Below are 18,515 nucleotides of genomic sequence, written 5' to 3'. Positions count from 1 at the left end.
GTCCCCCTTCTGTGCTCCCTGCCACAGCAGATATTTCCAAGAACTGCCAAGCTCACCAGAAGGGTGGAGGAGGCAGTCAAATGAAGCCTACCAGAAGGGCAGGAACAAATGAATGAGCTGGGCCCGTCTCTACAGGATTGCAGGGCAGGGCTTTTGCTTTCCGTTCTCGCAACACGCAGAGTTCATCAGCTTTGGCTGCCGAAGTCTCGGATAAAATGCTCACTCTTCATTTTTTAAAAATTTTTTTCCTTCCAGCAGCACCTTAAAGACCAACTAAGTTTATTATTTTGGCATGAGCTTTCGTGTGCATGCACACTTCTTCAGATACACTGAAATAGAAGTTCATTTTAAGTTTGTTCCGGGACCGATATGAACTGAAACCAAGAATTCTTCCACACCAAAATACATCGCCAATGCCTTCAGTCTGCAATCAGCTGTCTGCAGCAAATAGATTTTAATTAATCCTTCGCACCCTCTCCTGTGGCAGGCACTCAGAAAATGTGCGGTGCGCAAAAAGAAAAACATCATGCATGAATCGATTGGTCGAGATGAGAAAGGGCTAACTGGCCATGTGCATAATGTAAGCAGGGTGGAACAGTTTATCTGGAGAAAGTGACCCGTATATTCCGGCGTACAAGACGACTGGGCGTATAAGACGACCCCCCAACTTTTCCAGTTAAAATATAGTGTTTGGGATATACTCGCCGTATAAGAAATACGACCCGACTTTTGAGAAGATTTTCCTGGGTTCAGAAGTAGTCTTATATGCAGGAATATACAGTAAGTGCCTAAATTTCCAAGATTTTAGTGGAATGTAAGCAAGCACCCTGGGATCGTGCATATAGGAGACACACACATGGCCTTCTATTAAAGGAATGCTGAAGCTCTTAGTCTTTTTTAAAAAACAAACAAACCCAAAAACCAAGAGTTTCAAATGAGACAACACAATGCCAATTATGTTCTCAGGAGGATCGGGGATCAGAAAGGATTTTTTAAAAAGAGGGGGGAAAAACCCACAACAACTCTCAAATGTTTGAGGGTTCTCTCTAAGCCAGTCTTCAGCAAGCCTGATTTGCAATTCTGGACCTTGCCAGTTATAGCAGTACCAGGGCTCTGGGTCATGCCAACCAGATGATAGGCTTAGCCAAGGAAAAGCAGATGTCACACGACCTGCAACCTGCCAGGAATTGTTCTCTGCAAATGAAACACCGCACCGCGCAATGCAAACCTCGCTTTGCCCGCCTGGGCATCTGTTTAGCAAACGTGTCCATTGCCAGACATCCAAGTAGGAATGAGCAACCCAGGGCCAGATCCAGACCCCTGCAAGTTTCTAGTTTGCGAAGGAAGCAGAGAGCTGCAACAACAGGAAAGCAAGGTGTGTGGTGCATGTGAAACAAACTTCTACAACTTTCCTTGAAGAGGCCCTCCCATGGCACTAGCTCCTGAATAGACTTTAAACACCATCTCTAAACTGAACCCTCACTTCCGGGTTTCAATTGTTTGGGAGCCAAGGCGTTCAGCTTCCAAGGTACGACTCTACACCACCTCCAAGCCAGTGTTTGCAATTCCCCTCGTGCCAGGCATGTTTTGGGTACAATTGCGACTATGTGGAGATTTCCAGGCACCAGGTAGCGACTGACATCTCCACGTTGAGCCAATTTAAAAAACCTCTGCTTTAGTCCATCATTAATACCATTTCCATTTCCACTTTGTGTGTTTCTCCTCCTTGCAGACTGGGACAAGTGAATTATTTTAAGAGCTAGCTACAGTCAAGCAATGTAAGTGAGATCACAGAATCGTAGATTTGTAGCGTTCGAAGGGAGCCCCCCCCCAAGTGTCATCTAGTCCAACCCCCTGGGACAAATAGACATTCCCTTGTGGCGACCGTAACCTAGGTTGAAAGTGCCATTTGGTGTCTAGCTTACCGTATTTTCCCATGTATTAGACCAGGTTTTTTGACTCAAAAAACACATCAAAAAACATGATACCACTGCGTGCGGGAAATTATTTAGGGAGTGTTTTCTGCCCGCAGCTGCGTGGGAGGGTGGGGGGAGGCTCAATAACTTTGGGCCATCTCACCTCATTTTCCTAAAATTGAGTCCCCAAAAATATACAAGGGGGCGTACTATAGATGGAGGGGGGACACGGTATATATCCAAGTTCCTTACCCGGCAGTCCAAGCTCCTTGGAGGAAAAGTGAAATACAAAAGTAATACATAAATTATAATCAATTACAAACTAACAAAACCCATTGATTTCAATGCAGCTTAAAGTTCAACTCACTTTCTCTGGATCAGGGCCAACCATGCACTTCAACACATTTTGCAAGGAATGCAGTGTGGCGCTAAGCAGATCGCTGTCAGTGCAAACATTTCTGCTTGCCTGGAAGAAGGACCTGCTCTCACCTGTTGACCTTCCACTGACAATGGTTCTGTCAATTCCACATTCGTTCACATACAGCGGTACCTCGGAATCCGTTCTGGAAGTCTGTTCAGAAACCAAGGCGCGGCTTCCGATTGGCTGCAGGAAGCTCCTGCCACTAATTGGAAGCCCTGTCGGACGTTCGGGTTCCAAACAACGTTCGCAAACCAGAACACTCACTTCCGGGTTTGTGGCATCCGGGAGCCAAAACGGACGACTATCAAGGCGTTCAGGATCCAAAGTACAACTGTATATGCAAATCATGTTGACTGTGTTGTGAAGGATGTATTCAAGCTACCTACAACTCTCCAACTTCCAAAGTTTTCATAAAAGCCGCTTGTCATTGAACACATGAATCCACAGTTTTTCTTCTTCCTTATTAACAATACGAGTAACTGAGGTTCACCCGGTCAGCTAGTTAGGTTCTATTGGGGTGGTCAACTTTTTACTGCTTCCTGCTCCTATGCATTTCACATCAGCTTGATCTTCTGACACTCGTAGATGAATGATGAATAACGTTCCATGTGCTTCCTTCTGCATACCAAGCTTCTGTTTAATGCAACAGGTGTGTGTTGATTTTGTTCTGGTCAACTGACAACCCAATGCCAGACTTTCTTAGCATCACTAAAGTTTCAAAAGAGGATTAAATCTCTAGACGAGAAGGGGGAGGGCGCAGATGCCTGTGTAGTCTCTTAGGACATATGAGTTCTATGAAACACAAAAGCTTGCAAACTCCAACCCCGTGCTCAGCTGATCCAACTACAGAGAAAGTTTTACGGGCTTTATAACTTCCTGAAGCATTCTTACTCCATCATTCTGTTCCAATCATTTTTCGAGGCTTCAAGTGCTGCCATATATTTGAGGAAACCTTTTCAAAAGAAAGCAGGAGATTTCGAGTGGCGTTTTGCCTGTCAACCTTCTTCACAAATGCCAATGAACTGGAGGTCAGGAATCTCTGGGACAATGAACTCGTGTGTGCAAGCAAGTTATCACCAAGGGCATTTCCTCTCTCTAAAAAACACAAAATGGATGTTTTGTTCCTGCAAGTTTTTGCTGTTTGGCTCCTGGGGGTCTGAGATCACAGCTTGCTTTTAACAAACACCAAGAAGAGAGCAGCAGAAACTTTTAGGTGTGACCCTTCTTCCAAAGTCCCATTTCGGAAACCTTTAAAAAATGTGGTCCATAGTTTTCAAAGTTAGGGAAGGAGGGGCAATTAAGACAAAGATTCCCATAATTTCTCTTGAGAGCTGACAATTATCATCTCTGTTCTTTTACCCCCAGTTTTCTCTAACATGGTGGCGTCCATATTATGTTGGACTACAGCACCCACCTTCCATGAATCAGCCACATTAGCTAAGCCTGATGTGAGTTCCAGCTCAAAACAGCTGGAGGGTAATGGGCAGAAGTTTTGCACACCCAAAGTTGTGATTTCCTCAACTTTGGTCTACAGGGCAGTGCCCTTGCAGGAGAACACTGTTAACCTTTGCTTATCACACAGACTGCTCCTGCTCAAACAGAGCGTGCAGGACAACCTTGTCACTCATCTCTGATCAAGCTTTGAATCTAGAGTTGCACAACCCTTAATCTCTGTGAGTCTGGAGAGAGATGGGTGCCCTGATGCAGCAGTTAACCTTTTATTTTCTTCACATGCACGCAAAGAGCTCACATTCGTGACCTGAACGACTTCCCACAAGCATCACTAAATCTTGCATGCTCTTATTTGGAAGGAAGCCTCACCTCGTGATTAAATATCACTGGGCCGTAAGACAGCCTTTTTTTAAAATGCAGGAGGCCTCGAGGGTTTGTTGACAGCAGGGTAAAAAAGCAAACCATTTTGCATGCAGCATATAGCACCTTCTTAGCCAATGCAGTTCTGACATCTGTATTCACATTTTCAGTTGCGGGGGCAGACAGACAGACACTTGCAAAAAGAGCTGAACTTTAGAGTAGTTTAAATGAACAGTGCTCCTCGGATATGAGGAAACAAAAAATGTCCAGCCAAGCTTGCTTTATCTACTACACACCTTGCCAGAAAGACCTGATCTGACCCACTGTTCTCTGTTTCAACAGATAAGATGGCAAAGTTCTAGAAGTTAACCCCTTATTAACTTACAAGGTGTCACACAGGCGGGGTGGGGGAGTGGGGTGGGGGGAGAGAGCAGAGGGATCTTCCGAAAGCATCACCCAATTGTCATCCTGAACCTGAACTTTTTCTTTTTAAGTAAATAAATAAACAAACAAATCCACCTCTCTTTACCTTTGGTGAAGCCCCTAATCCTGTTTTTCCAGATGTGCTTGCAAATGGCTGTGAGAGGCTGTCAAACGTAACATTGAAGGTATGTTTGCTCAGCTGTTTCCCCCTACTCAGATGATACAAATCCTTATGCTTTTTACACACACTGAGTCGTTTCAATATTCACATACGAAGGCTTGAAGATTCCTGTCTACCCTTGACTTTTGTCCTGGCATATTCTACCTCTAGACCAGGCACCCCCCAAACTCGGGCCCTCCAGATGTTTTGGACTACAATTCCCAGCATCCCTGACCACTTGTCCTGTTAGCTAGGGATCATGGGAGTTGTAGGCCAAAACAGCTGGAGGGCCGCAGGTTGGGGGTGCCTGCTCTAGACTGTCTCTCATTTCATTTTTTAAATTTTATCTACTGATTATTTTGATATCTCTCCAAGGAGATGAAGACATGGTTGTCTTCCCTCCTCAACTTTATCCTCACACAACAATCCTGTTAGGTAGGCTGAGCTGAGAGGTTATTTGGCCCAAGGTCGCAAAGTGAGCTTCATGGCTGAGGGTGGGGATTTTATACCTGGCCTCCAAGCATCCTAGCCCAGAAATTGAACCACCATACTATGCAAGGCAACACTGCACATAAAAACATGCAACTTTCCCCTAATTTTCCTCTCTCTCTTCTTTCTACAATCCAAAGCCAGAATCTGGAGTGAGCAATTGGGAGCAGAGGTGGGGGGGGGGGTTGCAGGGAGGAGGGGGGGGACCGAACACTTAACACTTTCCCTGCTGCCTGTTCTTTCTGCTCCAAAGAAGGCTCCACACATGCACAAACCAGGAACGGTTTCTCGGAGAGAAACAGAGAGAGGTCCTTTCCGATCTCAGTTTGTAGCACAATCCTATGTGTGTTTACTTAGTAGTAAATCTCATCCTGTTCTGTCACATTCATTTCTCCCAAGTAAGTGTGTGTTTAGGCTCCAATTAGGGGATTAGCCCCTAATTGTGTGTTTTGCTTCAACCCCAAACGCCTTAATAGAACCAGGCAAAGAACACATGGCTCTCCTCACCTGCACAGTAATAACAAACCATATCCTAGGAACTTAACACCATCATGTGTTTTCAGGGCGGAGGCTCAATACCAGCAAGAGAATGATAAGAGGTGCTCAACCAGCTCTGGTTAGGAAGTCCTGCGGCAGTAGCTTCAAAACCCACCTTGCCAGTTCCCAAAGGGCTCCAAGCACAGCAAAATCCAACGCCTTTCGTTTTTCTCATTTATTTTTATTGTTACTATATATCTTTAAAAGATAAACATTCAGCGTAACAAAGAACTTAAACCCAAAGTGCCCTTTAGGGGATGATCCACCATGCATTTACTCATGAGCAAGCCCCGCCAAACTTGTCGATGTGACAGGCAACAGGTTGCACCACAGGGGTGAGTATAGCAACGCTAGCCAAAGTGGGGCCCGCCAGATGTTGCTGGACTACAATTCCCATCATCCCACGGTAAGTTGCGAGTGCAGCTGCATGTGGAAGGCACCCACCCTGGCTACCGCCAAACACCACAGGCAAACACTATACCGTGGGTGTTTCTGCAAGCAAGTGCAGCCAACTACCTTCCAATGCCGTTTCCGATGCCAACGGGGGAAATGCTTTGCAAAGTCAGAGCGGCGTCAGCGCGCGCGCACATTCCCATGCACCCCCAGCAGGTGGACACGACGTTGCCCCCCAGTCCATCCCGGGTGCCTTTGACTCAAAGCGATTAAAAGCGCAAGAGCGCCTCTCCGCATCTGAAGAGCGCCTCTGGCGCACAGCTCAGATTTAAACCAAAAACAAGGCTTTTTCTCACACACAGAACACACGCGCGAAGCGTTTCACGATTTGGAGGCCAGGGCTGTGCGCTCTATCAGCTCACTATTCCCCCCCCCCCGCTCCGTCTCTTTCTTAGGAAACTTTGCAGGACTTGGCCCTGTTAACCCCTTACCTTCCAGCGCCACCTCCTTGCCCGCCTTCTTGAGCGCTTGCACCGCTTCGTCGTGGGTGGCGTCGCGCAGGTCCGTGCCGTTGACGGCCAGGATGGCATCCCCGACGTAGAGCGCCTGGGTCTGGTCGGCGGCCAGCCCTTTGAAGATCTTGCTGATCAGGATGGGCATCTTGTTCTCCTTGCCCCCCTTGATGCTGATGCCCAGCCCGCCCATCTCCTGCTTGAGCACCTTGACGCACCGCTTCTTGTTGGAGATGGTTTCGGGGACTTGCTCGGGCAGGTCCGTGAAAGCTGTGCGCACCCCGCTCATCAAACCCGATTTGGGGCTCATGTCGCCGCCGCCTCCCCCCGACGGCGACTCCGGAGAACCTCCGCCGGAAAGGCTGCAGGCGGCCGAGCCGCCCCCCGACGCCGGACCCAGCGCTGCCCCGCTGCAGAAAGTCCCATTGCCGTTGCTACCCGACGCCCCGATGCCGTTGTACGCGGCGGCGGCGGCGATGGGAGCGCCACCCTCGTCGGCGCTCAGCACCAGCGCCTCGTCGCTCAGGCTCACCAGCACCCGGTGCCACCGGTCGCGCACCAAAACTTCCAGCGCGCCACTGCGCTGCACCCGACCGACGCCGCCTCCCCCTCCGGCCGCCGCTACCGCCATCTTTGGAGCATTTCTCGAAGCACCATGTGATCGAGGGCGCGCACAGACAGGCGGACGGGCAAGGGAAGCGAAAGAGGGCGCGCGGAGGAGCGCGCAAGACTTCTCCTCGGCGCCCGAGCGAAAGAGAGAGAGAGGCGTTGAGGACCGAGGGAGGAGGAGGAGAGGGAGGGACCAGGGGGAGCCCGGAGCGCTCCCAGCCTTGCAGCGTGGCGAGCCGAGGGGAGGAGCAGTGGGGAGAACCAGGCGGGGTGGGGGAAAAGGACGGACGGGGCGGGCGGAAGGAGGAAACTCCGGCGCAAGGGCGCAGGAGGCAGCCCGAGTTTGGAGACGGGCGCGTTGCTCGAGACTTCGGAGTTAGTTAAAGCAGAAGGGCTCCCGCGCCGCCGGCCCGGAGAGAGGGAGAGATCAAGCATTTCCTGGAAGGGCAAAGCTTGTTTTTGTTTCGAGATTCTTGAGGTTTTAAGTTTTGCGTACAAGTATTTTAGTGTGGTGAGCCGCTTTGAGACCTAGGCGATGGAAAGGGGAGAGAGAGAGAGAGTGTGTGTTTAACAGAACAAACACAAGTAAATAATAAGCTCATCGTGCCATAGGAAACGTGGGGCTGCTTTAAAAAAAAACACCCAGGTTTTATTATTATTAGACGGAGCTGGGTGCATCGAATAGGAGGCAGAAGAACCTTGCGTGACCTTGGCGTTGTTAATCGTGCCTCGATTTAAGGGCACTCCTGGTCGTGGCTGCTCAGAAGTAAATGCTATTTAGTTTGACGGGGCTTACTCCCAGGTAAGTGGGGATAGGATCGAGGCCTCAGCTTGCGTCACACTTCCTGAGGTTGTGTGGAAACAGACTGCCTTTCTCTCTCTCTCTCTCTCTCTCTCTCTCTCTCTCTCTCTCTCTCTCTCTCTTACACATACACTGTTCTGAGCTCCTTGAAGACAGGGTAGGATGTCACCCCGTTAATGTTCTTATAGGCGAATTCACGGAGGATAAAACTATCAGTTGCCACAAGCAATTGTGGCTATGCTCTGTCTCTATGACCAAGGCAGCATAGCCCTGAATTCCAGTTCCTGGGAATTGCAAGTGGGGAGAACCTTATTGCACTCGAGTCCAGCTTCCGGGCTACCCAAAGCCATGTAGTTGGCTACTCGAACAACAGGGTGCTGGACTTGATGATCCTGTTTCCCAAAGGCGTAACTAGGCTCCCTTGTGCCCTTGGCAAAAAGCCTTATCAGCGCCTCCGAAGCTGGAGAGACCATGGACAAGAAACATGCCTCACCTGGCCTCCCAGAGCAGTGCAGGAGCAGCCCAAGGAGCGGGCAGGTAGGCAGGCTCATAGCCACTCCGAGACAGAGTGGAGAGGTGTGATTTGTACAACACCCCCCCCCTCGGGCCTGCACCCTTGGCTGGGGCCAACCTAACCAACCCCTAGGTTGGGATTTCCCAAACCTGGCTCTCCAGCTTTTTTGGACTACAATCCCTATGATCCCTGACCAATGGGGTCCTACTAGCTAGAGATGATGGGAGTTGTAGTCCAAAACGGCTGGAGACCCAAGTTTGGGAAACCCTGCCCTAGGTACGCTCCTGCCTTGGCCTGATCCAGCAAAGATCTTCTCTTGTTGTTTTACCGGTATATAAATAATAATAATATAGTTCCAGGGAACAACAGTTTACACGTTATTGTTTTTGTTGGCCTTAACTAATGCAATAATTAGTACCTACCCAACTGTTACTTCTGGATTCTTTTTCCCACCATTGTCATTCTTCTTAACTGCCTCGAGTGTCTGGCACTGGCTCCCGAAAACCCAGTAGATTTCAGAGTTTGCCAGGCTCCACCCACAGCTTAGCAGATTCCACTGTCTCACAGTGGAAGTGTTCAAGCAAAAACCCTTACGTATCTCACACACTGAGCGCAGTCTGAAAATTGGCTACTGGCTGGCAGAGAGCTGGTGGTTCTAGGTGCCTGCCCTCTTAGGGGAGTGATGCTATCTGGTGCCTGCTCTTGTTGCAGGTAGTCACGTGCTTGGCTACCAGAGCCCGAGTTTCCCCCTTTCTTTTTCCCTAGGGTAGATGTTGCGTTTTTGGCCGTACAGAAGCTGTCTGAACATTCCCCTAGAATAGGCCTGTAGAACAGAGCCAACCTTAGCACCTGGGCAGCTGCTGCAGAGCCTCAATCCAGCTCTAGAACATTCTTTAAAAGAATAAAGAATCCGTCCCAATGCTTCGAGCAGTGCAAGCTGCCAGTTTAATTTCCCGCGGCAGTTTTGCTTCAGGGAATTGTGAAGAATTAATGCAGCAGCCTCTGCCCAAATGGCACTGCTGTTTGCTAGTGCGCACCATTGCTACTAGGCAAGTCCACCAGGGCCCAACAGCAGAGGAAGGGCTCATCAGAGGAGATGTTGCCTAGCCTCCTCAAATGGGGAGCCTGCCCTACAAAGGGTGTTTGCATGTGTGCATGTGCACATAAGCAGAACTTGTACTGTTAGAAAATTGAGGCTGGGCTATTATTAATATTAAAGATAAAGGGACCCCTGACCATTAGGTCCAGTCGTGACCGACTCTGGGGTTGCGCGCTCATCTCGCATTATTGGCCGAGGGAGCCGGCGTACAGCTTCCAGGTCATGTGGCCAGCATGACAAAGCCGCTTCTGGAGAACCAGAGCAGCACACGGAAACGCCGTTTACCTTCCCGCTGTAGCGGTTCCTATTTATCTACTTGCACTTTGACGTGCTTTCGAACTGCTAGGTTGGCAGGAGCTGGGACCGAGCAACGGGAGCTCACCCCGCCACAGGGATTCGAACCGCTGACCTGATCAGCAAGCCTTGGTTCAGTGGTTTAACCCACAGAGCCACCTAGGTCCCTAATTATTAATATACATAATTATAATTATTACTACTACTACCACTATTATACAGGTGAAACTCGGGAAATTAGAATATTGTCGAAAAGTGCATTTATTTCAGTAACACAACTTAAAAGGTGAAACCAATATATGAGATAGATGCATGACATGCAAAGCAAGATATCTCAAGGCTTTATTTGTAGTAATTGTAATTTATTTGTTGTTAGGTGGGTCAATTATAAATGTAATGTAATTAATGAAATGTAATAGCGATGTTTATTTTTTGTATTATTGTAACTTTGTTTTATTACTGTGGAATTTCCAAAAGAAAGCATTTGTAAAAATTAAAATAAAAATAAAAAATAGTAAGTTGCATTACTGGAATAAATGCACTTTTCGATGATGTTCTAATTTTCCGAGTTTCACCTGTATTTATGTGTCGCCCACCCAACTGGGTTGCCTCATCCAGTCTGGGCGGCTTCCAGCAAAATATGAAAACACGATAAAAACATCAAATATTAAAAACTTCCCTATAGAGGCTGCCTTCAGATGTCTTCTGAAAGTCATATACAGTGGTTACAAATGCTTCAGGTTACAAACTCCACTAACCCAGAAATAGTACCTCAGGTTAAGAACTTTTGCTTCAGGATGAGAACAGAAATTGTGCTTTGGTGGCACGGCGGCAGCAGGACGCCCCATTAGCTAAAGTGGTGCTTCAGTTTAAGAACAGTTTCAGGTTAAGAACAGACCTCTGAAATGAATTAAGTTCTTAACTAGAGGTACCACTGTAGTTCTTTAGCTCCTTGACATCAGGTGTGTGGGGGGGTGCTACTACCAAGGAGGCCCTCTGTCTGGTTCCCTATAACTTCATGTCTTGCAATGAGGGAACTGCCAGAAGGTCCTCTGAACTGGACCTCAGTGTCTGGGCTGAAAAATGGAGGTGGAGATGCTCCTTCAGGTATGCAGGGCCGAAGAGGTTTGAGGCTTTAAAGCTCAGTACCAACACTTTGAATTGTGCTCAGATATGTACCGGGAGCCAATGTAGATCTTTTAGGACCAGTGTTATATGGTCCCAGCATCTGCTCCCAGTCACCAGTCTAGCTGCCGCGTTCTGGATTAGTTGTAGTTTCCGAGTCACCTTCAAAGGAAGCCCCATGCAGAGTGCATTGCAGTAGTCAAGATGACCAGAGCATGTGCCACCCTAGAAAGACAGTCTGCAGGCAGGTAGGATCTCAGCCGGCGTACCAGGTGGAGCTAGTAAGACAGCCGCCCTGGATTCTAGTTCAGCTGCAGTGAAGAGGTAAAGCGAAGGCTATTCCTACTGTTTTGGTGAGAGTTAAAATCCATCTCAAAGTATTGTAACTTAAACTTCAGCCTTCAGCAAATTTTGTTGTCAAAAGCCAAACAAGCAATCCTAAAAATAAATGGTTATAACTAAAGTGTTGACATATCCTTAGTTACAGTGACATTCCATCCCTTCCCCGCCAGCCTGATTTGCTCTGCTAGTCTTTTTCAAGCGTTGATTGCTTCCCAAGGTGGCAAGCGTTTTTGTTTCCAGGAGGGGCTTTGGTTTGTTGCATTTTTATATATTTAATCAGCTGCATCTGTTGCTGCATTAAGAGGCACATTGCTTAAAATGACCAGATCAAAGGTTGGGTGGTGGTTGTGACAGCAGCTGTTGAGCAAATTGGAATTCTTAGCATAGTAAGAGAGAGGACAAGAAACAATTCCACCTGTCACCACTTCCTTTGTCCGCCTGTCAAAGGGAAGGCTTGTGCAGAAAACAACGCACCACTTACTCTAAGCTTGCCTGCTTCACTCAGCAAGAGCAGAACAGCGAGCCTGAACTTCACCTAGAAGGAAGCTCTTGACAAATTCTAGAGACCCTTGGTTGACCAAATCATCCAAGGAAGGTTGAGGGACACTAAAACAGAATTTAATTGAGAGTTCCTTGGTGTCGTGAAGGTATGCAAACCTATAAGAACGAGAGCAGCTAGAAGCAAAGTGTCCTGAACCCTTGGCCTACCTGGTGGCTAGTCAGTATGTCAAGTTAAAAGACCATAGGTCAATCCATGGAAGCAAAGTTGAAGGTCAATCCAAGTGGGCCAAATCTAAAGTCCAGAGTCCAACACAGTCCAGAGTCCAACACAAAGCTCAGTCCCATAGAGGTCCAGAGGCATCCAGGCCAAGGTCCACCAACATGGGCAGTGTCACGGTCCGGTTGGCGGGCGGTTGAAGCCCTGGCTGAGGACGTCAGGACCAGGGCAAGATGGTGGTGTAGAAGCAGGAACAGGTGCAGGGTTGAGGGTCCAGCAGCAGGCAGTCGCAGGGCCAAGGAGCAAGGCAGAGGCGAAGGTCTGTGAGTCAAGGAGCAAGGCGTCGGTAAGACAGAGGTCCAAGGGTCGAGGATCAAGGCGTCGGCAAAGGCGAGGGTCCAAGGAGCAAGGCGTCGGCAAGGCAAGGGTCCAAGGAGCAAGGGGCCAGATGCAACCAGGCAGGGATAGCGTTGCTGTGGCAAAGAGCTGAAGGGAAATGCTGAGCTTTTATCCCTTCCAGCTCCTGCCACCAGAGTGGTCTCACCTGAGTGGTCACTCCTTACCTCTCCAGCACAAGCTGAGGCCTCACCTGAGTGGCCACTCCTTGCTTCTCCAGCACAAGCTGAGGCAGGCCCCAGTCCTGCAAAGCACTACAGGCCCCAGAGCCTGACTCCTGCCCATACTCCTGACAGGCAGCTGAGCAGACACAGTATCTCTGCTCTGATTGCCACTCTGGGCTTTATGAGGCAGGTGACCCTCACCTGTTCCAAGCCAACTTAAGCTGAGGAATCACACCTCCCAGAACTAGCGAGCCCCACCTGGTCAAATAAGGAGCTGGACTGGGGGTCCTTGCCTGTTCCAGCCTCCTAGAGCGTATCTCCCAATGCTCTGTACACCTCAGAGCCTGCCATGTTCATGGAGATGCTCTGGCTCTGTTGATGGGTCCTGCTGCTCTGGTTCCTGTGCATTGACCTCCATCCCCTCTTGTCACCCTGTGAGTACTTCCTTCCCCCACGGGGCTCTTCCCATGCCATGTCTCAAACCAGCGCTGGCTGCAAGGGGTTCAGCCTCTCCCAGATTTCAGGCAGAAGGCCCTATTAGGCCTACCTGGAAATGCCGGGGATTGAACCTGGGGCCTTTGGCATGCAAAGCAGATGCTCTGCCGCGGAGCTACAACCCTTGTCAAATGTTGAAGACAGTCAAACGCATAGCCAGATGACATTCCTGAAGCCAAAGCTGGAAGATGTTTCATCTACAAAGTGCACAAAAGCCGCCGCTTCAATTCAAAGAGCCCAGCCATATAAACGAAGAGAGTGACCGTGAAAGATGAAGGAGAAAATAGTTGCATTAGCATCTGGGCATTTTGAATGGCAAGATTTCCCCCTGAACAATGGCCCCCATTGAGGCCGTGAGTGCCTGCATTGTGTCTGCTACCCATCAGACAGGCATCACTTTCTTTTGAGCAGCTGTGTGCTCTAATTGGAAAAGAAAAGGCTCCCAAACTCATAAAGGGTCTCTCATTGCAGCACTGAAAAATCACTCTGGAACAGAACTGAGTCAACTGCTCCTGCGCTTCTCCGCCCCCTTGATCATCTTGGCATCATGATGATCATAGTTTTTTGTTTGTTTGTTTTTAAACTGCCAGGATGCTTTTTAAGACCTTAAGCAGCATGGAGTCGCAACACCTGAGGATCGCCTCTTCCTGTTTACACCTGCTTATAATGCTGGCGCTTCTGTTTTCTAAAGTTCCCTTTCTAAACCCACGGGATTCTGGGTACCCCTGGCTGCTGGAGTCTGCTTAAGGATTTCTCTCAGCATTGGGACCGTTCCTCGTTAGGCCCAAGGGATAAAATCATAGTTTTCACCTCATCCGATTCAGCAGGCCCACAAGCCTCATGCTTATTCTCCTGCCGCACCTCTTTTCCTCACAGTTCCCATCAGCCTCAGAAAGCATTGCCAATGGCCAGGGATGATGGGAATTGTAGTTCAGAAACATCTGGAGGGTTGATGTTCCCCCACAGCTGGAGGAGACCCTTTGCTCCCATCACCCAAGGGTACCAAACTGTCTCCGCTCACTTTTACCATTTATTATGGCATAATATTTCAGCAACCGATCACAGTTTTGTACGTGTCCTTCCCGTTGCAGCCCTTTGTTGCCATAAATAACACTCATGTTTGTATCTGAACCTCTCCCACTAGACTTACAGTGGGATTCCACCCAGATTTATCTGCCAGCTTTCTGCTATTTCTCAAGTCTTTCCCAATAAGTAATATCAGCCATCTCTGTGTAGGGGTTGCATTCACACTGACGCACAAAATCAACTCATGATGAGGTGAAAGAATCTTGCCATGGCTTTCACACATCACAAAGTGAGATCAAGAGGGCAGCAAACAACTAGGAGATCAATCAGGGCTTTTTCCATTTTAAAATGCTGTAGTCCTCTATACCACTTCTTGGTGTAGATGGCAAATTGTTGGAAACTTCCTCCCAGTTAATGCTCATTCCATATGAAAGTCAGGCAGAAGTCTAGGATAGATCTGCATCCGCTCATACCCTGGGTTTTCTAACAGCAGGGAGATCATTCAAACATATGTTTCCCCAATTGCATCTTTTAGTTATACAGTCGTACCTTGGAAGTCGAACAGAATCCGTTCCGGAAGTCCTTTCAACTTCCAAAAGGTTCAAAAACCAAAGCACGGCTTCTGATTGGCTGCAGGAAGCTCCTGCAGCCAATTGGAAGCTGTGGAAGCCCCATCGGATGTTCGGCTTCCAAAAGAACATTCGAAAACCGGAACTGTCACTTCCAGGTTTCGATCGTTCAGGAGCGAAAATGTTTGAGAACTAGGCTGTTCAACTCCCAAGGTACGACTGTACAGTCCTAGAAACAAGCTCTTGTGAAAAATTCTATGATTGTTATTAGTAGTGGTGGTATTAGTGGTGGCAGTAGTAATATATCACCTTCCACTAATATGATGTCTTCAGGTGATGTACACAATATACAAGTATAGTAAAAAAAATCAGTTAAAATCAGCACAGAAAATAACAGCAAATTAACTGAAAAAAATAGGAGGAAACACAGCCATGGTATTTATCCTGCTGGGAAAGATTGCCAGAACAAAAATGTCTTCAGCTACAAATGATAGAATACAGTGAGAAGATGCTAGTTATTATGATGTTTCATTCAGCTCGTTTCTGTGACTTACTTGTGCTGGATCTACATCATTCAGCATAACTATTGAGGTGCAGTGGTAGTCTAGAACCAGTCTCCATAAATCTTTGACGGTGTTTGGTAAAGGATGCTGGGTTTACGATAAAAGCTGAAGGCTGCATATAGCTCTGTAAAACAAAAGAAAAGATCATTCCACTGAGCAAAACTGTCAGGATTAAAGCTTTAATAAGAAAGAATCAGATGCAACAAAGGGCACTAAAGTCTAAGGCAGCGTTTCTCAACCGCTGTTCCGCGGCACACTAGTGTGCCGCGAGACGCTGGCTGATGTGCCGCGACGAGAAGGGCGATTTGCATTGTCACGTGCCTGGCGGCCGCCAATATAATTCACTCAACCCACCGGAAAGCAATATTTCTCCTCTTTCCCAAAGCTCAGTGCAAACGAGCCTGGTGGCCGCCAATACACAGTGCTGACCCGCCGGAAAGCAATATTTGGCAAGTGTTTCTTACAGTCATAATTATAATATAGGGCGGCACAGAGTTAAATTTTTTAACTTTTTTATTGGTGGTGTGCCTCGTGATTTTTTTCACGGAACAAGTGTGCCGTGGCCCAAAAAAGGTTGAGAAACACTGGTCTAAGGGCATTAATAGTTGACAGCAGTATTGAATAGCTTCAAAACAGCATGGGAGAGAGAAACAGAGGACATGTACAGACATGTTTATTAGCCCAACTCTACTGGTGAAATCTGATGACTTGCTAGACTTCATGGAAGGGGCTGCTGGATTATTCAATGGAGCAGTTTTATCACCACTGGACAGGGACATGGCTGGTTTCAAGATCCCACCTACACGAATGGAGCCTCAATATACACTGGTGCTATAGTAGTATTATCTTTTTTTTTTTAGAATAAAACATCTTTATTGATTTTTTAACAGAACAAACAGAACAAATATTTTCATCTCACAGAAATAAAGATTTTCATTAAACAAGCTACAAATTTGTTTTCATTATTATTACCCTGATGACTTCCCGTCACCTCCCATAGCGCGACTCTTCTTTTTTGCGAAGTACATACTTTTCTCTTCGTCCTCTTATAATCTCTTTTGTACACCAATAAATCCAATCATACCGATAATTCTTTTAGGTTCTAGTATTACTTTATAGACCAGTCATTCTAAGGCTGCCATGGAAATTACTGAATGTCCATTTCTCTCTTGCATGTATCTCTTAAACACATCCCATTTTTTGGTAAACATCTGTTTCGTAACTCCCCTTAAGTTATCTGTTAACTGAGCCAGTTCTACCATATCTGACAATTTATTTTGCCACTCCTGGAGTGTTGGGAGCGTATCCCCCTTCCACCTGGCCGCTATTAATAACCGGGCTGCCGCTGATGCATATAAAAAAATCTCCCTATATTTAGCAGGTAAGTCTCTGTTCAGGATTCCCAACAAAAAGGCCTCTGGTCGTTTTTGGAATGTTAATCTGAAGATCTTTTTCATTTCTTCATAAATTGTATTCCAAAACTCTCTAACCATCCGGCATCCCCACCACATATGCATAAAATCTCCTCTCCCTTCCCCACACCTCCAACATCGATCTGATATGTTCTTATACATTTTAGAGAGTTTGGCAGGTGTGAGGTACCATCGGTAAAACATTTTGAACATATTTTCTTTGATGGAATACGACACGGTAAATCTCATGCTGTTTTTCCAGAGGGCCTCCCACTCATCAATCATTATCGTACGCCCGATGTCCTGGGCCCATTTAATCATAACTTCCTTTACCGCCTCTTCCTTGACCTCCCAGTCAAGCAAGAGGCGGTACATTTTTGATATAATTTTGTTATTGTTGTCAAGCAAAATTTTTTCCAATTCTGTTGGTTGATTATTAAATCCTTTCTTTTTATCTTGTTTAAAAGTTTCGTTTAGTTGGTGATAGTCTAGCCAACTCGTTAACTTGTTCTTAATTTCTTCATATGGCCTCAACTTAAATTGACCCTCTTCAATTACCAATAATGATCTATAAGTTACCCAATCGCCTTTCATGTTCTTTTTTTTGACCGCTATGGCTTCCATAGGGGATATCCATGATGGTGTTTTGGGTTCCAATAACCCCTTGTATTTGGCCCACACTTTAAAAAGGGAGCCTCTTATTATATGGTTGGTGAGTCCTCTATGCACTTTGTTTTTATCATAATTTAGATAAGCGTGCCAGCCAAATCTTAAATCAAATCCTTCTATGTCGAGGAGGTCCGTTTTTTGGAGCAGAAACCAGTCTCTCATCCACAGGAAGCATGCGGCCTCATAGTATAGCTTAAGGTCCGGTAGGCCAAACCCACCTCTCTCTTGGATGTCAATCAAGAGAGTATGTTTGATTCTTGGCCTTGCACCTTGCCATATGAATTTCGATATTTCTTTCTGCCATGATGTTAAATATTTCGTACCTCCTAATATTGGTAAGTTTTGAAACAGGAAGATAAGTTTCGGAAGGACACTCATCTTGATTGCTGAGATGCGTCCCCAAAATGACAATTTTAATCTGCTCCAGATCTCCATATTACGTCTTATGTGTTCCCATGTTTTTATATAGTTATCCTGGTAAAGATTAATATTTTTAGGTGTTAGCCAGATCCCTAGGTACTTAATTTTGGAAGAGAATTTTAAGTGTGTTAATTTTTCAATTTCCGTCTTTTCTTCCGAGGTCAGATTTTTGGCCAGGAGTTTCGTTTTTTTGTTATTTAATTTAAAACCCGCCACTTTCCCGAATTCTTCTATAATTTCTAATAGCCTGATTGTACTCTCTTTAGGGTCCTCTGTCGTAATTATTAAGTCATCTGCAAATGCCCGCAGCTTGTATGTTCTACTACCAAGTGTTACCCCCTTAATCTCCTTCTCTTCTCTGATCTTATTATTTAGAATCTCCATTATTAAAATGAAGATCAAGGGAGACAGGGGGCACCCTTGCCTAGTTCCTTTGTTTATTTCACATTCTTCTGAGATGTTATTATTTACCAATATCTTTGTTTTTTGTTTATTATAAATTGCCTGAATCGCATTGCAGAAAGACTTCCCAAATTCCATTTGTTGGATGGTGGCTGTCATAAATTTCCATGAAATCTTGTCGAATGCTTTTTCAGCGTCGACTGAGATCAAAAGGCTTGGCTTATCAATTCTCA

The 18,515-nt window shown here is 46.7% G+C and overlaps 1 protein-coding gene across 1 annotated transcript in view; it reads right to left on the bottom strand.

The window, feature by feature from the left end:
* SNTB1 (syntrophin beta 1) overlaps positions 1-7,501 on the bottom strand; it is a 97,644-nt gene extending 90,143 nt beyond the window's left edge. The window contains exon 1 of the mRNA XM_035125375.2: positions 6,643-7,501. Within this exon, the coding sequence (XP_034981266.1) occupies positions 6,643-7,294 (652 nt within the window). The 5' untranslated portion in view covers positions 7,295-7,501. The remainder of the gene's footprint in view (positions 1-6,642) is intronic.
* Between the last annotated feature and the right edge of the window lie 11,014 nt (positions 7,502-18,515).

This window comes from Zootoca vivipara, chromosome 8, assembly GCF_963506605.1.
Source record: "Zootoca vivipara chromosome 8, rZooViv1.1, whole genome shotgun sequence".
Lineage (NCBI taxonomy): Eukaryota > Metazoa > Chordata > Lepidosauria > Squamata > Lacertidae > Zootoca > Zootoca vivipara.
This window is presented reverse-complemented; position numbering and strand designations above follow the sequence as displayed.